This window comes from Polyodon spathula, chromosome 18 (assembly GCF_017654505.1).
Source record: "Polyodon spathula isolate WHYD16114869_AA chromosome 18, ASM1765450v1, whole genome shotgun sequence".
NCBI classification, from domain to species: Eukaryota; Metazoa; Chordata; class Actinopteri; order Acipenseriformes; family Polyodontidae; genus Polyodon; species Polyodon spathula.
In genome coordinates, this window is record NC_054551.1 from 34,636,671 (window position 1) to 34,662,113 (window position 25,443).

Here is a 25,443-nt window from a genome sequence, read left to right on the forward strand (position 1 = left end):
CTGCAGCCATTCTTTTGTAGATCTGCTTGTATGTTTAGGATCATTGTCTTGCTGCATGACCCACTTTGGTTCAGCTTCAGCTCATGGACGGATGGCCTGACATTCTCATCTAGAGTCTTCTGATACAATGCAGAATTCATGGTTGTGTCAATAATGGAAAGCTGTCCAGGTCCTGAGGCAGCAAAGCAGCCCCAAACCATCACACTCCCACCACCATGCTTGACAGTTGGGATGAGGTTCTTCTGTTCGAACGCAGTGTTTGGTTTTCGCCAAACATAACGTTTCTCATTGAGACCAAAAAATTCTACCTTTGACTAGTCTGTCCAGAGAACATTGTCTCAGAAGTCTTGTGGTTCATCTATGTGCTCTTTGGCAAACTTCAGACGGGCAGCAATGTTTTTTTTAGACAGCAGTGGTTTCCTCCTGGCTATCCTTCCATGAACACCATTTGTTCAGTTTTTTTCTGACAGTTGAGTCATGAACACTCACATTAGCCAAGATGAGAGTGGCCTGCAGATCCTAGGATGTTACTCTTGGATTCTTTGTGACTTCCTTGATGATTTCCCGGTTTGTTCTTGCAGAGATTTTGGTAGGACAACCGCTTTCACAATTTTTACACTGTCTGTCTGATAGTGGATTGGTGGAGCCCCAAATACTTAAAAATGGTTTTGTAGGCTCCAGTAAAGGCGCTCCGTGAACAGGAGCTCCTAGGAGGCGTCGTACAATCGGCCGAGTGCTGCCCAGGTAGGGAGGGCTTAGGTCGGCAGCAGAATCTTCGGTTCACCGTGCATCAGCACCCCCCTGTGGCCGATAGGGTGCCTGCGGGTCTGCAGTGGAGCCATTCAGATCTGTGATGTCTTCCGGCGCTACAGGTCTGGTGGCCTCGCTGTGGATCTGCAGTGGAGCCATTCAGATCTGTGATGTCTTCCGGCACTACAGGTCTGGTGGCCTCGCTGTGGATCTGCAGTGGAGCCATTCAGATCTGTGATGTCTTCCGGCACTACAGGTCTGGTGGCCTCGCTGTGGATCCGCAGTGGAGCCATTCAGATCTGTGATGTCTTCCGGCACTACAGGTCTGGTGGCCTCGCTGTGGATCCGCAGTGTGAAAAATTATGGATTGACAGGAGCCGAGGAGACAGATAATAACAAAAATTGGGCAATACTAAACTGGGGAGAAAACCGGGGTAAAAAATTGGCGACGACTAAATTTATATTTAAAAAAAAAAAAGAGAGAAATGGTTTTGTAACCCTTTCTAGACTAATGAGCATCAATAACTGTTTTTCTGAAGTCCTCACAGATTTCTTTTGATCATGGCATGATGTGTTTCCACACACCTGTATGGTGAAGAACAAACTCACAAAGTTTCTGATCTTCATATAGGATGGGGCCTCCCAAACTCACCCCTGAAGATCTGCCTAATTATTTAAACACCTGATTCTAATTATCCCCTTAATTGAGCTGATAAAACCAGGGGTTCACTTTCTTTTTCACATACCCTGAATCTTAATTACTCATTGTTTGTCTAATTCATACATCATTTTGTTTCAAAAGACACGGAACTGGTTAATATAAACCCTATTGGATATTTAAGAAAAGATTTTTATTCAAGAAGGCTCTCATGGTAAAACTATGGAATTTACCTAATTATCATTGGGGTTCACAAACTTTCTCGGCACTGTACATCCACAGGGAATGTCATTCATTACATGCTTTTACAACACTATTCTTTTAAATTTAGCTAGGGGAGAAACAACTCATTAATTGTGAAATAGTTAGATTTGTGAACAAGACTTCAAATTTAACCTAAATGAATCTGTGGAGTATCCAGCCCTGAAAGCAAGAGTGTGTGTGCAGTTCATTCTTCGGCTCTCCGCTTGACCGTGAGGTAATACAATCAATCATCAGTTTATACTGTACCAAATAATGAAACACTGCAATACAGGGCAACCACACCTCATCTACACAGGCACCACCATCGAGCGACATGAAAATAGACCAATAACTCAAACCACAGACGCTGTAAGCGTGCTCATCAACCAGGAGCCTGACACGAACAGTGAGGGTTATTTAATGCGAGACAGAGGACTGCATAGAAGGAATACACACCAGACTTGTAGATCAAATCCCCTGACGTACAGTGATAGCAGGACACAATTTCAGATTAAAACTACAATGGCAGTGCAATTAAAAATGAATGACTGGGGGTGGGGCAAATCCTTCTGGGACCAATTTGCAGAGAGAGAGCCATCATACTGCCACCCTGCTTCAGAGTCCACAGAAAGACAGGAGTCGCACAGCCATGTGAGCATGCTGCCTCAGCCCCCTGCTTACTACAGTACCAGCATCACACCACCACCACCAGCACCACAATCACAATATTTAGCCTTTAAATTCTTATCTGCATATTCTCCTCTCACCCTGCATGCATATGTTAGGCAAACATGAACACTTGTTCCTAAGAGAGAAAAAATAAACAAAGCTGTGTCATTTCTCATGGCTTCTCTGGAGAGGGCTGCCAAACCTCTCTCTCTGGAGTGGGCTGCCAAACCTCTCTCTCTGGAGTGGGCTGCCAAATCCTTCTCACAAGTGTTGCCAGCTTTTTTTTAAACTCCATTGTGAACAGAGATTTATTTATCAGAGCGCTGCAGGAAAATTAAAATGCTGGACTTTGTGTTCAATCCTTTTCTCAAGTATTTCTTCTGTTTGTGTGTGTGTGTGTGTGTGTGTGTGGTGTGTGTTTTTTTTTTTTTTTTTTTTTACAGTATGTTTTGTCTTTTGCGTTCGATGGCCTTGATGCTGGTTCACGGGATAATGTTTTAATATAAAATCCAAGGACAGGTGTTTGTCTAACATGTGCAGGTGGGGGCACACACGATTGAAGCTCATTGTGTCAGTTTTAATTCCATCAGAACACTATGTGTGCTGCAAGCTGGCACAAAGAATCAATAGAAACGAAAGAGGATCTGCCCCCTTGGGCAGGGCGCATCTTCCTCATTGAGGGGAGGGGCTGGGAAAAATGAACATCTTTAACCCATTAAGCACCACACTGTCATTTTCTTGAGCATTTTTATCTGGTGTCTACCTGTTACTTAAAATGTTCTCTTTAAACCATACTGTTATGATACCTTACTCTAATTTTGCTAACCACAGAACTTAAGTCTAAATGTAACCGTCAATTCGGTTAATTCTTAATAGGTTATGAGGAGATCAAATCAGCCTAAACCTTATTGCATTCTGTCACCCTCCCTTTAAAGAGCATACTGTTCTGCTAAATCTGTTTTGCTATTGGTTTATGCTCAGCAGTGAAGTGCAGTAATCATCAGATGTATTCATCATGTGTGCACTCCCTTTCCCAAATGATGTGTTTATTACACAGCTATTGTGCCGTTAACAAAGCAAAAGAATACTCACATTGAGCATTGTTCAAATACTGTGCTTCTCGGGGCAGAGACAGTGCTAGTCAATTCGAAATGATCCGTCCATTTCAGAGAAATTCTGCATAATTACAATGTGTTACATTTCCAAATGCTAATTAAAATTAGCAATTGAAAATTAATTTATATTTAATTGACATTTTTATTCCCTGTTAATGAAACAGTTGTCCATGTCCGTCCGTCCGTCCGTCCGTCCCCCCCCCCCCCCGCTTCTCCTGTATATCTGTGAAGGGGAGAGGAACAGGAGGGTCTACAAGGACCCATTGTAATTAGCGCTTTGAATCCTGTATCACAACACACTGAAACACACCTCCTACAATACAATATAATACATAGCATTGTATACACACACTGTAGCTTTTGTACCTACTGTTTTTAAAATTTCTCATAAGCACAGGTACTTTTGGCTGCTTTTAAACGGAACCCTTATTGACCAGTGAGATTAGGTATGAAGCATACAGCGCTCCAACCGAGTCAAATTCTTCCCTTATTCAGACTGGCCATACAGTTGTGGTATGCAAAACCAGAAACCTACTCTCTACCCTGTCTAGAGCCGATGAGTAAAACTGAAACAATACAGCTTTTCACCATATCGACACCCCTCCTCCTCCACAGCCCAGAGAAAGCAAAGATCACCACACACAATGAGTAGGCTAGTCACTCCAGTCTCAGACTCACTGACACACAATGAGTAGGCTAGTCACTCCAGTCTCAGACTCACTGACACACAATGTCTAGGACAGTCACTCCAGTCTCAGACTCACTGACACACAATGTCTAGGACAGTCACTCCAGTCTCAGACTCACTGACACACAATGTCTAGGACAGTCACTCCAGTCTCAGACTCACTGACACACAATGTCTAGGACAGTCACTCCAGTCTCAGACTCACTGACACACAATGTCTAGGACAGTCACTCCAGTCTCAGACTCACTGACACACAATGTCTAGGACAGTCACTCCAGTCTCAGACTCACTGACACACAATGTCTAGGACAGTCACTCCAGTCTCAGACTCACTGACACACAATGTCTAGGACAGTCACTCCAGTCTCAGACTCACTGACACACAATGTCTAGGACAGTCACTCCAGTCTCAGACTCACTGACACACAATGTCTAGGACAGTCACTCCAGTCTCAGACTCACTGACACACAATGTCTAGGACAGTAGGCAGTCACTCCAGTCTCAGACTCACTGACACACAATGTCTAGGACAGTCACTCCAGTCTCAGACTCACTGACACACAATGTCTAGGACAGTCACTCCAATCTCAGACTCACTGACACACAATGTCTAGGACAGCCACTCCAGTCTCAGACTCACACTAACACAACAAAGACCCACTTCTCACTTCCAATGCAGCCTTGGACGAGTTCTATTGAAGCAGTTGTCTTTCAGCTTCTTAACGAATACATTGTAATTCACACGGCCTCAGACACTGTACATTGTAATTCACACCGTCTCAGACACTGTACATTGTAATTCACTCTGCCTCAGACACTGTACATTGTAATTCACTCTGCCTCAGACACTGTACATTGTAATTCACACTGCCTCAGACACTGTACATTGTAATTCACACCGCCTCAGACACTGTACATTGTAATTCACTCTGCCTCAGACACTGTACATTGTAATTCACACCGCCTCAGACACTGTACATTGTAATTCACACCGCCTCAGACACTGTACATTGTAATTCACACCGTCTCAGACACTGTACATTGTAATTCACACCGTCTCAGACACTGTACATTGTAATTCACTCTGCCTCAGACACTGTACATTGTAATTCACACCGCCTCAGACACTGTACATTGTAATTCACACCGTCTCAGACACTGTACATTGTAATTCACACCGTCTCAGACACTGTACATTGTAATTCACACCGTCTCAGACACTGTACATTGTAATTCACACCGTCTCAGACACTGTACATTGTAATTCACATGGCCTCAGACACTGATCATTCATGCAGTCCCAGCTACTGCGCTGAAGTCCTTACTTAACCTAACAGAATCAACACTGCTGTTCAATCTCTCCCACGTTCCGCTGTCTGTCAGTTCCAGGATGACTTCATATTCATGTGTTTCTCCATCTGCTCTTCTAAGGATACCAGCTGATGTCATCTCCCACAGCTAATTCACCGACACGAGCAGGCCCAGAGTCAGTGTGGGAAGTAAAGCAGAGTGGTTGGAGGCTGGGGCTAAGGTTAATAAACCAACCAACCAACCAACCAAGAATTCACTGTACGGCTGCTTGTATCCAGTGCTTGGGGGATGCATCAGATACCACCCTGATCTGTTCTAGTGTCTCTGTACAGTATGTAGGTGATGCGAGACTATCATTTTGCACCAGGCAACTACTAAACTGAGAATGACACCTCTTTTTCCAGTAATCATTGAAGGTGTAGTTGGCTGCATGAGTCACTGGAAGACACAGTGCGCTCCAGCAGAGCAGATTTTGAGCACATCTGCAAAGCTCCAGCATCTCAAGAGCTCAGAGCCCAACGATTAGGCTGCCCTGAATTCACGTGGCATAGACTCCACAAGGTGTCTCAAGGGACGACAATCCACTGAGTCATTAATATTTCTGACTTGACAAGCCTGTGTACCATCTCTTCCCCCTCTGTCCATCGCTAACTGGTTCAGAGCAATGCCAATTCCTCTAAAGTAGACAGGTCCTAATAAAGTGGCCAGACAATGCAGGTTTACAGGCAACTCTGCAGTATATGGGAATTGGGGCTACATTAAGGTTGGTGATTCTGGATGGATATGCATGCAGTGAAAAGAGGAGCTGAACCAAAGACCAGGCCTGCTCCTTAGCTTCATATCCTGCCTGATGCTGAGCAGAACTAACTAGGACAAATAATGCAGAGTCCCTCCTGCTGTGCCTGCAATGCACATCACAGCATGGCTCTCATAGGGCCCATATCTGCCACCAATCACAGCAGGAGATGAGAAAACAAAGGGCACATCTACTGTAGGTATGTGAATAGTAACAACCCCACACCAGGACAAAAACAAAGATGTAAAACGTGTGCCCACCCTCATGCCCCACTTCACCAAATAAATCATCACAAGGATTTATAGTCCACTTCATTTAAAAAACACTGATAATGTAGGTTGCTATGCTTTCAGTTCTTTTTTTAGACAGTTATGCATACATAATTGGGTAGAACAGATACATTGAAGACTGCAGAATGCTGTTCATCGGAATGCACTGCCCAGGTGTTCTGCCAGCTGAACTGAATCCGCTGGCTGCCCTGAATCAGTCTTTCTCTGCACTTCTGAACAAGTAAGTGCGCTCAGTGATTTAATTAGAGGCCGCTGCCATCAAGTTAGGTAACTGCTCCACATTTTATACACACACACACACACACACACACAGCCTTTGAGGGATTAACACACAAAAAATGGTTTCATTCATTATAAATAGCAAGACGATTGGGAATGTGCTCTGTAACAAACTAGAACAAGGGCTTGCTTGCTTGCTTGCTTGCTTGCTTGCTTGCTGACCTACTCCAATGGTTTTCATTATTGTGCATTAAGACAATCTCCTGGGCAGGCTGCAGGGTTTGTATTTAAACCCCCTGGAATTAGACAGTATAGGAATGACACACTCATCTGCCACAGCTACAGTCCCAACACCCTGGCTATCAGCAGGCACCTGATAAAGTCAAAATGAATTAATTGCACACAATGGAAGACCAGAGAAGGGTCTGATAATGTCCTAATATAGGGACTTCTGATCTCTCATATTATTTGATAACAGAAAGCATACTGGAATGTAAGTTAAAAAATACTGAAACAGAACTTATTGAATTCAATGAAAACTGATTCAAATTAGTATATAAATATTATTTCATTATTCAGAGATGGAAATAAGACTCTTGCTGCCTAGCAGTTTGATCCATGGCTGGTTTACTATGATATCAATGAGACACACCTGAACTTGTTACCTATACACTGTGGCTAATCAAGCTCATAGTAAAACCTGGAATAGGTCAAACTGCTACATCTTAGGAGTCTTATTTCGATCCAACTATTTCTAAATGTAGCCCTATTGAATGTTTTATAGTTATGGGTGGAATGTAAGTTGGCCATTGGTTGGCAGCTACTGTATAGTTAGCCATGAAACACCATTAGTGCTTGCAGTACACTGCAACAACAACAAACTGCACCCATAGGAAATCATAGGAAAGCCACACTTTAGTGTAGAGAACCCTGCCTGGTGGTTACAGCACAGCATTCACAGCAGCATGCGTTTAGCTGCCAAATGTTTGAATGCCAAGACTTACTGGGATTTGCATCCCGGATTTAAATTGAATCAAACTCCACACAGACAGAACAGTTCCCATTATTGTGTTAATGGGTTTTCTCTCTCTCATGTGATGGGAAAACGAATGCAACAAATCCCTTAACATCCCAGCTTTAGAAATGCCCTCCTCTATGCTGCTGCAGCGAGTCTAGTTACTACCAGATTTCCATAGTCACACGCATGCCTTTTAATGGCCTAAAATACTAACCTACATACATGCACATACATGGCCAGAACACTGGGAACACTAAAACCAGTCATTATTTTGCTTTTGGGTACACTGTTTGAAAACCAAAATAGTGCCTATTTGTTGCTACACAATTTTCCTGGATGATGCTTCTCCAGTTACATTCACAATTCTACCCACATTTTAAAAAACAGGACACAAGACAAGACCTTGGATAACGTTTTAACATTTGAACTATTAATGCCTCTGCAGCAGCACTAATTCGTGGGCTCTGATCTTCAGCTCAAAAGACTTAATGTGCCCAGTGCAACAGTCATCATCTCCGAAACACGCAGCTTGCCTCACTTGGCTTATTAGCCAGCTTTGCACTGGTTAGTTAGACAGACAATGGAGCACAACTCAAGGATGAGCTGGGGACCGCGTTCAGCAGTCAATTACAGTTTAACAAATGCTCAAGGTTTTACACAGCAGGGGGAGAACACAAAGGACTGTAGGCTGTAAATTATGCTTAACTGCTTGAAGGATTGTCTTTTTTTCCCCCAAGGTGAGGGATTGAATGGACACCCTCACAAGTATTCAGTGTTCATAATGTCAGGGGCTCTGCTTCACTCACTGCAACACGGCGTTCACACACCGCTTATTACTCAATGTTGAAAGCAGAAGTAAACCGTAAAAAAGTTGCATGTTTTCCTTTGTTTTGTACAAGATGGATTTTTTACCTTTCAGTGTAATATCTCCCCAGGAGGGAACCCATTAAGATTCTCATCCCCTAAGGGGTTCACTATGTATTTTCAAAACAGCTCTTGTGTGAGTGTCTGTTGTTCATAGTAAATATTAAAAGCTGCCAGTCACAAGCAGACCCATTCCAGTTATTGCAAGTGAATCCGATGCACTTACAATCCCCAGAGCAGAGATGTCACCATGTCGCAGGTGCGGTTTGCAGTGGGTCCCTTTGAGACTCATGAGTGCAGCTTTAACTCTGCAAAGCTGCTCCTTGCTGGCCTCTCTGCTGCTGTAAACACTATTCTAATCAACCTGACCTAATCACCTGAGATTGAGCACAAGCAGCATTCCTTCAGAGACTCTGGAAGCGGTGACTGTAAAGACGGGACTCATCTGTCCATCTGTCAGGTTTGGATCCAAACTCTCTGCCCTGAGGTGAGAATAAGCCGGCAACAGCTTGGAAAGGCTTTTGGATTGCGTGTTTAAAACCCTGGCTGGTCTCAGACTACAGAGTTAATCAGCTGCCTTGTGCATTTCAACTGACCTGGCTAAAAGCATGGACATCTTCATTCTCTCACAACAGTTATCAAAAGATTTGGCACCGCAACGCTGTTTGAAACAAATGTACTGGTTGTATGGTCAAGCTTAAAAACAAAGCCAGTGCACTGTTTGTGACCAGTTCATTTATTTTTTGCAGTAGCCAGTGGATATTTTAAAAGATATTTACTGATTGCTACACATAGCCATTTAATACCCTACAACATTACAGGTTTTTAACAAAGATAATTTGCCGTGAATGAATCATTTCAGCTGCGACCTGCACAATTTACTTTGCGAAACGTTACTGCGATAAGTTGGTAATAATGCTGCTGTGGTTTTTCCATAGGCCTAATATTATCACACAAGCTCCCTGCCATGCGTCAACGAATACTTTGCTTATCCAAGCGTGTCCAGATGCCGACAGAGATAGATCTGCTAATGTGGGGAACCAATCCCTGTGCCTGGAAATTAATTTCTCGATGAATCCTTTATCCTGTAAAGCATGAACTTGATTAATTGGAAAGGAAAAGTAATTTCACACACCCGTCCCCCCCCCCCCCTTTCAGGTAGCAACACAGCGTCAAACCAACAGATGGTAAAAAAAGTGAAAGGCTTCCAGGAAAAGAATTCCACAAATTCTACTTTTTCACTCTGCAATAACCTTGAAGTTTGTAGTGGCGAGTTATACAGTAGCTATGTGACAAGTGCTTAGTTACATTAGAGTCAACTCGATTACCAATCAGCCACTCATTCAGAGCCACTGTGTGCCGCTCAGTGAATGACAGCCTTGGTGACATTAGTTTATCTAAAATCGCACAGGAATTTGCAATACCAAATGAAAGACTGTGAGAACAAACAATACTCACTGTCCAATTAGGGGTCTGGAAACTAGAGCACCTTTCCCAAATAAATCAGGGCTTTTTTAGCCTGTCCAATAATGAGATACTGAGTTATCATCACACCTTAGAAGCCATGGAGTAAACACTCCAATACTGGAAGGCTGATCGCTGTGTTTTACAATGTCGCAAAGCAGCAAATAATGTCATTTTAATAACTTCAGTAAATAAGAAAGCCTGGTGGGGACAGGGCCCATCAAACACATGCATCATCACAACACAGAAACACTTGAACTCTCTGGTGTACTGCGGATCTGTACAGTACACACGGTTAGATTAAATTAATGCAACTTTGCAAGGGAATGAAGCAGATGTTAAACAAATATGTTCAAAAGTGATTTTGTAGGATGATTCTCTTCATCAAAAACGCTGCAGAATGAGTGTCCGACCCTCTGAATGTTCGAAGCCTTGCTCTGTTGTGCGCTCTCCCAGTCTGAACAAGTACAGAACATCTTTTTCATTTTATTTTTTACTGATCACCGAGTCTTTTCAACTATGCCTGCCAGACGAGAGTCATTTTAGTTAGAATGTAGCTTTTATAACAAGCCATCTTGTTAGCTTTTCTTCATTGACAGACTAGCTGATCTAATTAAGAGAACTCCAACGTGAGCAGTTTGAATAATTACCAGCTTGAATGAGGTTGTGTATCAATGGCAACTCTATTCAAAAGCCTTGACTGTAGAACTGCTCCTTAGTGAAACCTGTACTCTGCAGTAGCACCAGTGCAGGTGGCTGGAGCAGAAGCATCTTGTATTACAGACCACTGCTGCATGGGAGAGCATGGGAGAGCCACTTCAAAGCAGAGCCTTAGGCAACACATTGGTGCAGCGTATATGAAGAGGAATAAATGAAACAACATCAGGGACTGACTGCCAGCACCCTCCTGTTCCATCACTGCACTGTCTCTCTAGTTACACAGCGCTCTTGCGTGATGATAGCATCAGGTTTTTGTAAATGTCCTGAAGTGGGAAAAAAAACAATAAGGGCTGAACAAAAAATAAATAAATGCCGCAAATGCAAATGGGATGTCCTTCTAACAGAATCTCGGACATGCATTCTGCTGGTTGGTAGAAGCTGGGTTGGCGAATGCTTCTGTATTCCAGACACATAGCAGATGCTTAACTAGGAACAGCCTCCAATGGGATGGCCCCAGGGGTTAGTATACAGTAGAGACAGACAGCTGAGCTGCTGACTTCCAACCCCAACTGTAGGCAGTGCATCATTGAGGAGGGGTGCATATCCCTGCAGAGCAAGTCAAACCCCCTTGGGCATGACATCTGGATGCAGTAGCATTTTTTTTTGTTGCCTGTAAATGCAGTCTCAATACCAACTGTCCTAAATAACACTTAATGACGAGACAGTATTGCCAGCAGCTGAGCCCCAAATATCCTGGAAACCACAGCCTTTTAAAAGGCAGGATTCCCTGCTGCTCTCAATCAGAAATGTGCCCTCCCTCCCCTACAGTATACCCCCCACCCATACTGCACACAGCACACAGGCTGGACAGGGCTGCAGGGCTGCCCTTAACCCTTCCTGCTCCGATTCCATCAGCCCGTTTCAGTGCCATCATCACAGGACATCTGCTTAGTGCGGCAGCAGATTGAAGAGTCTCCTTGTACTGTATTCTTCCCCATTAAAAAAAATGTAAATGCAACAGCCTAACAAAAGGCACTTATTCATCATACTGTTTTTGTTAAATATGTTTTAGCTTTTCCACCTCGTCCTACAAATGCAAATTCTAATTCACATTCTGTTTTCACAAATATACTTCTGAAAGTGAAAACAAACAAGAAAAGAGGCTGTTCTCATCCTGTTTCAGTTAGTAATTAAGCAGGGTCTGCATGCTGTCTGGCGCACTCGCTTTTAAATGCAGCTAAACAGTTAAAGTTATTTACTCCAAAACGTCATTAACACATTCTTGTCTAGTAGAAAAAAAAAAAAAAAACATTTCTAAAACCAATAATAAACAATCTTAGATTAAATCACTACAAGAACCTAAATTCAATGTCTGAGTTGTTTATTTCTGGCTTGGTACTGTTATTGCGTTTCTATTATCTGAAAAAAAAAAAAAAAAAAAAAAAAAAAAAACATACTAAAAGACAATTTGGAGTAAATGGACCCTGTGTGCTCCCTGTTAACATTTACATGTTGGGTTTCATACACCAAACAAATGATCTGAGCCAATCAGCCACGCTGTATCTGGATAGAAGTGATCTCCCACACAATGCCGATACACCCAAGACTCTCAAAAGAGGTCTACATGGGAAAGCTATACCAGGCACTGTGGAAGCACACTTTTGTTACTAGCACTTACTATACTGAAACCTTCAGACCCTCTAAAGTTATTAAAACAAAAAGGCAAAGGGAGTAGAACTGACCCGATGCCCTGCCCTGCCCTCCATCCCCTCCCCAGAGTCTCGCTGTAATGAAGGGTCGGAGCTGGGATTTGTCAGCCCTTTAGCACACAGATGAGCCTCCCATTCAGCTACTGCAAACACTAAAAGCAAGTTCAAACAAGCACCAATATCCCAGCTTGAGTTTCTTCTTACCTGAAGCCCTCTCCTTCGCAGTATACTCGAGTCGTCCATGTTCACCGGTCAGAGCAGCAGCGTGCACAGAAAGCACACTCTCTCGCAAAACAAATCTGGGTCCCTCCTGCTCGGGAAGTCCCTGGGAACTTATCCTGCTACCACAGAGGGGGCAGACACAAACACAGGCATGCGCCAAGCTGACATCAGTCAACTTCCGAGGAGCCTGAAGACAGCGGTTTTGCAACAGCGTGCCAGGGGCTGCCGGGGCAGAGTATCACTCAGGAGGGAAGGAAGGGAGGCATCAGCCACTATGTGAGAATAAAACACAGCTCTATCCACAGGTCTGCCTATTCAAACTGTAAACACTTATAACAGGAGGAGGTAGTCCAGACAGGTCTCTCCCAAATAAAACAACTTCTCAGATTTCAATACAGACGGTTATCACTGCAGGGTAACGTTAGGGGGCTGTTTTGTCTTTTGTTTTGCTCTGCATTACGGCATGTCATTGTCTGAAATCCCTCCATCGGATCATTTCCTTTCGTCTGCCTCCTAGTCCCTTCTGTTTCTGCGGTGTGGCAGTCTCTCCAAGGCTGAGAGATGCAGAGAGAGGTACAGAGCTCTATACTGTCCTGTACATTCGGTGCAGGAGCTTTTCCACTCTGTAGCTCCTCTTGCCGATTGCCCTTCTGTGCCAAAAGAGGCTCTCCCCCACAGGTCTCCAGTTTCAGCAGCAGCAGATACACATGTGCAGCGTGAGCTCAGCCCACACCGGATTTCTTCCACTCATGTATTCATCATAACAAGCTCCCGTCGACAGCCAGAGTTAGTCAGTCTAAAGGCAGATTTCCTCTAAGGCTGGTGGAGAGGGCTGCATTGCCAGGGTAGTGCTTAAGGGGCGGTGGAGGAGGGAGGGAGAGAGTACAGGATCTTTTTATGCGTCGACAGTCATGAGGGGGTCACAGGCTATACATTTGTTCCCTTTATGTTCCAGGATAATCCAGACATTGCATAATTCATAACCCCTTGTTCTACCATTTCATCCAAGTCAGAGTGTATACATATTATTAAAGCCCCAATTTTAGATATTTATTTAAGAATATTCAGCTATCCAGGTTCAGAATCCAAAGCTTATACTGAACTGGCAAAATGACAATGAAGGGCTAAGCACAACGAAAGCCGTAGGTAGTAGTAGCTTTCTTTTCTAGTGTTGACTATCTGCTTTACAAAACACAGACTAGCTGCAACGCTCTCTGTCCTTCAGTGACTTCGTCGTCTAATGAGAAAGGCAGCAGCTGCATTAGTGGAAACAAAGCAAATCCAGAAAAACAAAGTCTGGATGAAATTAATTTTCAAATTTTCAAGCTGCCACAAAGAGCAAAGCCAGACGGTTACAAATAAATTCGGCTCTGACCCTTCAGCCTTCCGGAACCACGTTCCAAAGGTGCCAAGATGTGCAGCTGTCGCCTGCCTGCCTGCCTGCCTGCCTGCCTGCCTGTCTGCCGGAGCTTCGTGGAAACTTTCAGTGTTTGAGGGGAGGACGAGGATGAAGGAAGAGTGTAAGTATCAGGAAGCTTGAATCCTGAGAAGTGTCACGCTAGCCTGTGTCCAGACAAAGACAGCCCAGACTCCTCCAGCTGCTATTCTTCCTTCAAGGTGCTGTGGCTCCTGTTGAGAGCTGCTTGTTTTCCGATGGTTTCATGTTTCTAAGCGCCTCGACACTTGAGAACTCTAGTCACTCTCACACACATACACACTACCTCCCCTCCTCTCCTGCCTTTAAAACACTAAGCTGAGCATCGAATCCAGTCAGTTGGCTGTGTCTTTTGGGAGCTGGAACATCAGCCAGGCAGCCAACCACATACGAGCAGAGCGGACAGTGGATTTGCATAGAGTGAATGGAAACACAGGCAGACAGCAAGCTCCAACCAGCAGCAGGAGAGGTTTACTCACCCAGCCTTGTCTCTTGCCTTGTGAACAGTGACAGCACCTGAAGGCTGAGCACAACAGTAGGCAGGATGGATGTTACTGTACTAAAACAAACATTTAAAAAAACCCTGTTAAGAAGCCTCTCGCGCTGCTCTTCCTGTTTCAGCTCCCTGTAGAGCATGGTATGCCCCGAGGCAGTGTAGTAACTGGGTTTGTTTTTAAGATACACTGTACTGAACACTGTATAGAAAGTGGTTATTTCTAGTGAGTGTAAATCTTGTTAACACCAACAGTAATGTGACCTACAGAGACACACTTTCAGAGCGTTTACTCCAGTCGTGAAATTAACAGCAATTTTATTACTTTAGGAGGAAATTCCATGTCTAACATTGCAGAACACTTTAAGAGATGTGTGTCCTGTTTTAAACATGATTTCTGTGTCTATACTTCAGAGGGACAGAATTTCCAGACCCTGCTAAACACAATCACTCTTTAACTGTGATTAATGGACAACAATGCATGCTCTGAAGTCATAAGTTCTAAGAGGGGTCAGTGAGTTTAGCGAGTTCAGGCCTGGCTGGCTGGGGGGGGGGGGTTATGCAAAAGAAAGCTGTTTGCTTAGTGACATGCATATCCATATCAACATGCATATCCATATCAACATGCATATCCATATCAACATGCATATCCATACCAACATGCATATCCATATGCATATCCATATCAACATGCATATCCATACCAACATGCATATCCTTATTTTTGCATATTGACTTTCATGCATGCACCAGTTACTGATTAATGCTGCGTCCGCTGCAGTACACAGTACAATACTGTAAACAGCTGATGGCTCCCCTCAGCCAGAGCACTTCACTTTAGCACAAGATTAACAGCCTCCTAATACACCAGAGACAATACTGCAGGACTATCGAGGGACGAGGAGATGTAAATAAAACAACCCTTCTGTACAGCAATCAGTTCATCAAACAGCATCAAATGGTTTATGCTGCACTATGTATAAGGTACACTAACACTGCAGCCTTTTAGCAAAAACTGTTTCAAATTACTGCCTGAAATGAATACCAGACCGTCACGACGAGATATACTGGCAGCGGAACTGTATTTGTTTGCTCCATTGCTTAGCCAAAGGCAACTATTATTTTCTCAAAACAACAGAAACAAGCAATGTGTCACAGTCACTTAAAACTGAATGTGCTTAACAGACGTGCAAGGGAGGATAATCCATTCTCCCTGGGAAACACACACGCACGCGCACGCAGGGAAGGGACTGCGCTGCTTGACAACCTACTGCAGTGTGCATTACTTAAATAATACACACACGTCAGATTACTGTACTTGCTGGACTCATCACAGGTCCTTACACTCCAAGAACTGCAATGTAAATATCCAATTCAAATACTTCCCAAGTGGCGAGAGCCCTTGTAATTACGGTGCAGTTTATTACCCTGAGATGACTGAAGTAAACTCAGTGTAACGTCACCATGCAGGCCACTACTTGGCTTAGTTTCACATAGTTTTACCTCTTAGCAAGAAGTCACTGTGATGAGGAAAAAAATGCATTGATGTTTAATACTCAGGACTGAACCCATGTACTGCCCTGTGGTGTGCTGTTCTGTAGCTGAATCACATCTTGTCAGTGGGTGTGTTTGCTGACACTCGTCACACAATCTGCTCTTTCAGACGCTTTGGGACACAACTGACCTTCAAAGTGCCTCATCCAAAAGGAAATGAGAAGTGTGCAGAAATCAAGAATTATTCAAGTTAGTGAAGAATCAACCCTTGATATACTGCAGATTTTATTTTAAAAAACAAAAAAAAGAAAGAAAGACAGTGAGGCATTTCTGTAAGCACGCTCTTCAGTATGGCATTTGGGTAGTATATTGCCATAGACTATTACATTTCATGTATTTCCACAATTATGGAGAATGTTTTAGTTTTGTTTAATAATCAGTCTAACTAGTAAAATAAAAGCCTGCCTAAATAAATAAATAAAAAGACTCTTCGCCATATTTCAGATGGGCTTAAAATTAATTATTGCATGAAATGACACAGAAACCATCTGGCAGATGACAAGATTAACCCAAAATGAATGTACTTATTACACTGAAGGGAGCGAGTGTGAAAAGACAGTACATCTGCAAGAGAAATTAATGTGTGTGTGTGCGTGCGTGCATGCATGTGTGTGTGGGAGAGGTAATAAAACAAAGAGCATCACCCACCTTCAAAAAGAACAAAGGCACTAAAACTCATCTTAGCTTTCTGCAAACAATCAAACGAGTTCTACATCCAGGATGATCGACAGGTTATTAATAAGCAATGAAAACATGGCAAAGGGATATTTGACTTTCAAGGTAGATTGAATAGAAAGCAGTGAAATAGTATTGGTTCATTGAGGATTACTACAGTACCAAAAGAATGCACAAGTTAGGTATAGTCAGTTGTACCCCCTTGAATGTTACACAGTATGCTGCAGCTTGAGCAATGCTAACAGTTTCTAAAAACAAAATACAGGCAAAAAACTAACGTTAAGGGAAGCTATCCCACTCAAATGCAATCTTTGAGCAGGAGAGATAATATCCTTTCTGCAGAGCAACACAAAACCAACGCTGTACTGTAATTATAACTGACTGACAGGTATTAACTGTGCTCATCACTGACAGCCGACTCCAGCAAACACCACTAGGAACTCTGCAATTGACTTTAAATGGCACTTCGGCAGTCCAGGAGTTTCCTAATGATGATGAAGTGCTCCACACTCTGGAGAACAAAGATTTGTGATCATCTGAACCATGAACAAGTAGCCCTGGCATTGGGGTTCTCAATAGAATAACTGTTGAACCAAGAACAGGTAGCCCTGGCATTGGCGTTCTCAATAGAATAACTGTTGAACCATGAACAGGTAGCCCTGGCATTGGCGTTCTCAATAGAATAACTGTTGAACCATGAACAGGTAGCCCTGGCATTGGGGTTCTCAATAGAATAACTGTTGAACCATGAACAGGTAGCCCTGGCATTGGCGTTCTCAATAGAATAACTGTTGAACCATGAACAGGTAGCCCTGGCATTGGGGTTCTCAATAGAATAACTGTTGAACCATGAACAGGTAGCCCTGGCATTGGGGTTCTCAATAGAATAACTGTTGAACCAAAAACAGGTAGCCCTTGCATTGGGGTTCTCAATAGAATAACTGTTGAACCAAGAACAGGTAGCCCTGGCATTGGGGTTCTCAATAGAATAACTGTTGAACCATGAACAGGTAGCCCTGGCATTGGGGTTCTCAATAGAATAACTGTTGAACCAAGAACAGGTAGCCCTGGCATTGGGGTTCTCAATAGAATAACTGTTGAACCATGAACAGGTAGCCCTGGCATTGGGGTTCTCAAAAGAATAACTGTTGAACCATGAGCAGGTAGCCCTGGCATTGGGGTTCTCAAAAGAATAACTGTTGAACCATGAACAGGTAGCACACAGCACCTACCTGGAACCTTCCCATCCATCCCATGTGCTTTACGGATCATCCAGAAACAGAGAACATGCCTTCCTGTAACTGGGTCCGCTTGAGCTGGAGCGACCCCACCAAGGTATAATGGATGAGGTAAGATGACCTTCCCTGTTGTATGTAGCTCTGGAGCTGGGATTTAAAACTAGTGAGTTCATACACATAAAAACAACCTTCCTGGCAGATTTCAGTCCAGAACAACTTGCACTGAAAATCAGCAAGGTCCTGGCTACCCATGGAGCCCTACAAGCTAGTGATAAAAGTGGCAGCATGCTCAGAAAATACAAAACTCCTCAGCCCCATACGAACTGGTTTTGTCTTCAGCCTCAGGAAGGACCTGATAAACAACACCATGCAAGACTGCGTCCAACGACTAGCCTTGAATCCCCGGGAGTGTCTATTAGATCAATGTGATTCATTATGTGAAGGTCTGTTACTCCCACTTTGCCATCAGCACCACAATGAATAACGCCATTGAATTAATAGGGTGGGCATGAACAGCAGCTCTGGCTTGCTTTGTCCTACAATGAGACTGGTTTTACATCCAAGTACAGTTTACGATCTAGTCTTGCACTTACTTAGCAAGTGCTTCGGAGAAGTCCTGTGTTGGCCGATCAGCATTTTACAGAGCCCCGTATGGTTTCTACAAATAACTTTGATGGAGGAAGCGACCGAATCAGAGCAAAACGCAAACCATATTGTGGTATCAAACTTCAGGATAGCAAATTAACAAATACTGGAATTCATAGAATTTTTTTTTATTATTATTACAACAAGAATGTGACAACACTTTTTGACCCCAGAATGCAGAAGGAAGCGTCTGCAGCCCCAGTGTGATGCTGGAATGAGGTGAGAGTTTTACAGACTAGAAAAGTACTGAGGAAGGTTAGAGCACCTGCCCAAGCCTCCACGCAGAACTAAACTTCTGACGCCGCACCTTACTTCAGAACATGTACAAAAGTTTCCAGCAAATGATTGTTTGCCATGGCTAGTTCAGAATGTGTTGAAATACTCACAGCAATAACTAGGTCACATGTGTGCATGCCATAGCAGAGCAAACAGTACAGCTGTTCTTTGTATATTCCACTGCAGGGAGTGTGGATTGGGGACCAGCTTTAGGATAGCATCATCGTAATGCTGTGCAGATTTATAGTGGACACAGGAGAATAAATCAATAAAAAAACAGAAATTCCCATCTTCCATTACCAATTGCACTGCAAGCTCTTTCATTAAGATAAGATAAAATACCACTTAACCACATTGATAGTGTAAGGGCTACATCCGTCATTTTGTAATGGAAGCCTTAGTCTCCTAATAGAAGGATCCTGCAATGAATTAAATGGATAATAGGTAGTTCCGTAAAGGCAGCTGGTCACAAGAGGACCCTGTTTGGATTCAGAAAATGTGTATCTACAAAACCCCTGTTGGTGTTAGTGTGTGTGCATGTGTACCCTGTTACTGTTTGTGTTAATGTGTGTGTGTGTGAGTGTGCCCTGTTGGTATTATTGTTATTGTGTGTGTGTGTGTGTGCGTGTGTGCCCTGTAGGTGTTAGTGTGTGTGCATGTGTACCCTGTTACTGTTTGTGTTAATGTGTGTGTGTGTGAGTGTGCCCTGTTGGTATTATTGTTATTGTGTGTGTGTGTGTGCGTGTGCGTGTGCCCTGTTGGTGTTAGTGTGTGTGCATGTGTACCCTGTTACTGTTTGTGTTAATGTGTGTGTGTGTGAGTGTGCCCTGTTGGTATTATTGTTATTGTGTGTGTGTGTGTGTGTGTGTGTGTGTGTGTTGTGTGTGTGTGTGTGTGTGTGTGTGTGTGCCCTGTAGGTGTTAGTGTGTGTGCATGTGTACCCTGTTACTGTTTGTGTTAATGTGTGTGTGTGTGAGTGTGCCCTGTTGGTATTATTGTTATTGTGTGTGTGCATGTGTGCGTGTGTGCGTGTGTGCTGTGTGTGTGTGTGTGTGTGCATGTGTACCCTGTTACTGTTTGTGTTAATGTGTGTGTGTGTGAGTGTTGTGTTAATGTGTGTGTGTGTGTGTGTGTGTGTGTGTGTGTGTGTGTGTGTGTGTGTGTGTGCCCTGTTGGTGTTAGTGTGTGTGCATGTGTACCCTGTCACTGTTTGTGTTAATGTGTGTGTGTGTGAGTGTGCCCTGTTGGTATTATTGTTATTGTGTGTGTGTGTGTGTGTGCATGTGTACCCTGTTACTGTTTGTGTTATTGTGTGTGTGTGTGAGTGTGCCCTGTTGGTATTATTGTTATTGTGTGTGTGTGTGTGTGTGTGTGTGTGTGTGCCCTGTGTGTGTGTGTGTGTGTGTGTGTGTGCCCTGTAGGTGTTAGTGTGTGTGCATGTGTACCCTGTTACTGTTTGTGTTAATGTGTGTGTGTGTGAGTGTGCCCTGTTGGTATTATTGTTATTGTGTGTGTGTGTGTGTGTGTGCGTGTGTGTGTGTTATTGTTTGTGTTTGTGTGTGTGTGTGTGAGTGTGCCCTGTTGGTATTATTGTTATTGTGTGTGTGTGTGTGTGTGTGTGCATGTGTACCCTGTTACTGTTTGTGTTAATGTGTGTGTGTGTGTGAGTGTGCCCTGTTGGTATTATTGTTATTGTGTGTGTGCGTGTGTTAGTGTGTGTATGCATAAATACATGCATGTATTTGTTGTGTTGTGTGCTTGTGTGCCTTGTCTACAGAGCCGAAATTTAATCCAGAGGTTTGCTTTGCACTGTAGATAGGAAAGGCACAAGCACAAGCAGGGCAGGGGTGTTATTCCCATTTTAATTTCCAAATTCCTTTCAAACCCCATCAAATTACAATCCTACTGTAGGCTACTATACTCCTAACACACAGGCCGAGCGGTTCACAATCACCATTAAAACCATTTAGAGAGCAACCCAAATTCTACTGTCCTATAAAAGTACAAGGTCATTATATAGCACTCCATCTTTTGGCAAAGGTTTGACAGGACAGTTCTGCAGATAATCATTCTGTGCAGAAATCAGAGATCAATGGGTAGAGCTTATTAAGAGATGGAGAGGGAGAAAGGTCATGCAGTCACACTGGAAGCACAATGCGGGGGGGGGGGGGGGGGGGTGTTGTTTTTTTAATTAAAAACCTCAGTGCTTAAGAGAAAGTAGCCTTAATAATCCTCAATTGCACCAGGAGGGTACTGGAATCAGCTACTGGAGGTCAATGTTGTGAACTGATTGAGGGTCACAGTCTGTAGGCTACATTGGAAACAGTATTAGATCAATCCACCACAAGGCTATAACCAAACTCTAACGCTGGGGAGGTAGAGTGGAGATTCCACGTTTAAACAAGCAGTCTTCTAGTGTGACATTATTTTTTTTTTGTTTCAGGTTTAATTTACTGTATTGAAAGCTGTACTGAAAGAAAGTGTCTCTGGTTGGGTTCTAGAATACCTAGAACCTCAATGCCAATAGAATGCATGGAGGTTCCAGACCTCACTGGGGCTTTAATAGTGAAGTGTTTGAAGACTAGATTACTGCCTTGTGTTGTAGATCTGATTCACAGAAGATGGGAACGTGGTGGATTAGAGTTTAGGGTTAGGGTCAAGGTCCCATTCACAGAAGATGAGAAAGGCATGAGGAGGGGGATAAATGGACCTGCGGAGTATAAATAAATATGCTTGAGATGCATAACCAGCCCTGAAACAACATTCCTTAAATCAATCCAGGCACGGCGCCCTATTGAAGAAGGAGCAGGCACTGACTGAACGTGGTTGAGAGGATGGACAGAGAGGATTAATGAGTTTACCACTGGCGACAGCAATTCAGTAGGGAAATTCTGCTACAAAACCAAAAATGAAAAGAAAAAAACACTACTGCTTATTTCAAGTTAACATTCGTGATTCGTGTCGAAAGGCCCGGGTTTGGAAGCCGTGGATCTGCCTTGTCAAAATCTCAATGAGTACTGCAGTGAAGAGCAGCAGCTGTCATTCTACGTTCCTCCAAGCTTAACTCCACGGGGACAGTTATTTTTGTCAGTAATGAACACTCATGGTTCTGTTACTTTTTCTTTGCTCGTCCTGATATTACATCAGACCAGTGTGCAGCAAGAAGAGAAGTTCTGCCACCTGACAGAAATGAAGATATAGCAACACCTGTTTTAATGACAACTCAAGGGACCTTCACCTACAAGACTCAATCATGATAGAATCTTTAATACAGATTTGATGACATTTCTAATATATATATTATGTGTGTGTGTGTGCTACAACAGGATCTCTAAAGCAGAACACAATCAATCGATGCAGGACACCACACTTCCACATGGTTTGTAGGGGTTGACACAATATCTTTGATCTATAACACATCTAGGTATGGAATGATCTACTGAAAAGAAGAAGCATCCATCAAAGCACCTATTGCTGTGTTACACTGGAGCAACGCATCACCCCAAACACACACACATATATCAAAAACTAATTGTACATCTCCTGGGGCTACAATATAATGAAATCTGGCAGAAAGAATAGTATAAGAAAGCATTCGGTACAATGCCCTACTGATCCACCCTAAATCAGTCATTTAAGGTTGCTCTGACCTTGGCCAGATCAGGATCCCCGACCTCATGGTCAAAGGCAAGAGGCCACAGCAGACAGCAAACAAGCCCAGCCTTCCCGTCCCGTCCTGAAGCAGCCTTGCCATCTGTGCGATTGTTACAGTCCTGGTACTGAACTGAGAAACACTTCCAGCTGAAAAGTCTGTTGCTGCATTTACTAAGTATTTATAAATTCAGCGCCAATTAAATGTTTAATATGCTTTGTGTTTTTTTTTTTTCTCTCAGGACTTTACACAAAAAACACTGCACAGATGTTCAGGAAAGCTTCTGTTTTGTAAAGCAGCCCTTGCTTTTTTGGTTTTCAATGTAAGACTAGAGATATCATACATGTGCCTGTGCCCACTAGTAACTGAGATCCCTGCATGCACTGCAGAGGAGACCGGTGCAACCAGCACCTTAACCACTAAAGAGTCCTCCTGCAACGTCACAATAACGCACAACTGCACTGCACTGTACATCTGCGCTTGATGCATTACCGATTTCACCAGGTTTTATTTCATTGCAAAATTAACATTCAGGGCTGTCTCCAAGTGATCTGCACGTAACTGTTCTACTTATTTTTTTAGAATTTGGTAGTGAAGCAAATAAAAGGTCCCCACACTCCAGCTCACAGTGAAAACCGCTTCACACTTCACACGTATGTCTGCTCCCCTCCGTTGCTTACTTATCGAATGCATGCCTGCTGTTTAATATGTATCTTTAAGTCGCAGCTGTATGTCGAGAGAGCACTTATTACTTGGAGGACAGGAAAGGGGTTGCTCAGCAGCAGCTGCATCTCTCTAAGCAGTGCAGCGAGCGACCAGGGAGCCAGAGCAATGAAATACCCCATGCCCGGGGACAATAGTCTACAGACGGTGTTGGGCACATTTTTAATTGCTTTTTGCTCCCAGAAGGGCAAAATGAAAAATACACTGTTAACAGCTTGTATTGTTGTTACATACATAGGTCTGTGTGGTGTGTAATTTTAACAACAACCTCTTGATTTGACACACAAACAATAGGCAGATCACTATTTGATTGGGCTTGCAATAACCTTGACTGGGCATGGCAAGGTTAATGTGCCTGGTTGGCACAGGCATTCGGGGGTGATTGTTACAATGCGGGGTGCACTGGTGCAACGCTGCCAGGTATGGAATTCACAAACCCTACAGATACATATATTTAAAAAAGAAGAATTGTGATTTCATTACGGGCAATTATTGCTTAGACTCCATTTCTCTTCTATCAATTAAAGTTAATGAGCCAAACGGGGGGCATGTATCCCACAGGGCTGCCCAAAATGGGGCAGGCGGAGTGTACAAGCCACTGGTTTATGACTGAACACAGCAGCTAGCACCCTGTAATATTACAAGGGTTAAAAGGCAGCTCACCAAGAGACTCAAAAGCACCTTTTCACAACTGAAGTTAATGTGCCATTAGACTCAGTGAATGTTCTTTGTAAAAAGGTACCGGTACTGCATATACTTACTTTTAGGGTTCTGCTTCTGAGGCTGCAGACTATTATGTGCAGGCAGAAAATAAATGGAGTGCTTAGATTAATCAAATTACAAATGTACTTGGATCCCAGACTGGGATCCCAAGGTCTTGCCCTTAGCTACTTACAACTATATACACACAAGCTCGTCTTTCAAGTGCTGGACTCCTAACTGTATCTCAAGTAAGAGGCCACATTGTTTTCTAAGGGCCAAGGCTTTCAAAGTCATGGCCTTAAAACACGACACACTGGAATCTCGCTGGGTTTAAATCGAGACCTACATATCCTCATTACCCTGAGTGCTACATTTTTTGAATGTGTATTGTATTACATTGCATTGTAAGAGCATGACTATACTGGTACCACAAGAGGGGAGGTGAGTACCCTATACTCCAGTAATCCTTCTATTGTCACTGTAAGCGAATACTTACTGTACGCTGCAACATGGTATAATGTTTGCAGACCTTGTTTAGACACACTTGTTTTACAGCTTTTGGAAATGTAGTCTTAACACTGTGTATGTTTCAGAGCATGTCTGAAAGTTGGAAACAAAACAAAAAAAAAGCTAAATTGCCCATATACTATTAAAGGGGGCAATTCATTTGTTTCAAGGGGTATGCAATAAGAGAGAACAAACTGAGGGAAACTGTGAAGTAAGGGGGTGCAGTGAAGCTGAAGGCACCCACCTGGAGCTCCACTCGTTCGTGCTGTCTGCTCCTCAGGAGGTAGTGACATGGGCACCACCGAGGCCAGCGTTCAGAAAGCTGCAGTGCGTTTGCGTATGTAAAATAATGAAACCGAGTTTAGCTCGCACAGTCACAGAGAGCTCTGTACACGGATAAAAACAGAAAAAACAACCTCACTGCTCAACTTTAGCCACTGGGGTTCCCTTTCAAGAATAGTGTTCTCGATGGAAAGATAATTAACCCTTTTACGCACGGCAACCTCATATGGGGACGGATAAACTCTTTCCGTCTTTATATGGGGGACACATGGAAGACGCAAATGCATGATAGCCTCAAAAAAATAGAAAATCGCATTGTGATCAAACTACTTTTTTCAGCTACTGTATTTTCAAAATGCCATGCATGAAAGGGCAAATAAATAAATAAATCTTGAATTATAAAGCCAAAAAAAAAAGTTCCAACTGGTTAAACATTGGGAGACTTATAAAAAAAAAAAAAACCATAAAATCAGTCACAACCCCGTTTCAGGTTGTTTTAATGCAAATGATTAAACCTCTAATCGGGACCCTAAAGTAGAGCTTTGTTTTATTACTGGGATGGGTCTTCCACAACTAGAATGAC

The 25,443-nt window shown here is 43.2% G+C and overlaps 1 protein-coding gene across 8 annotated transcripts in view; it reads right to left on the reverse strand.

Moving 5' to 3' along the window:
* The window catches only part of LOC121330902 (microtubule-associated serine/threonine-protein kinase 2-like), a 114,167-nt gene that overhangs the window by 61,948 nt on the left and 26,776 nt on the right, over positions 1-25,443 (reverse strand). Inside the window, exon 1 of one of the 8 annotated variants that reach the window (XM_041277850.1) lies at positions 12,661-13,373. The exons of the other annotated variants lie outside the window; for them this stretch is intronic. Within the exon in view, the coding sequence (XP_041133784.1) occupies positions 12,661-12,699 (39 nt within the window). The 5' untranslated portion in view covers positions 12,700-13,373. Of the gene's footprint in view, positions 1-12,660; positions 13,374-25,443 lie in introns of those variants that run through there. 8 annotated transcript variants of the gene reach the window in all.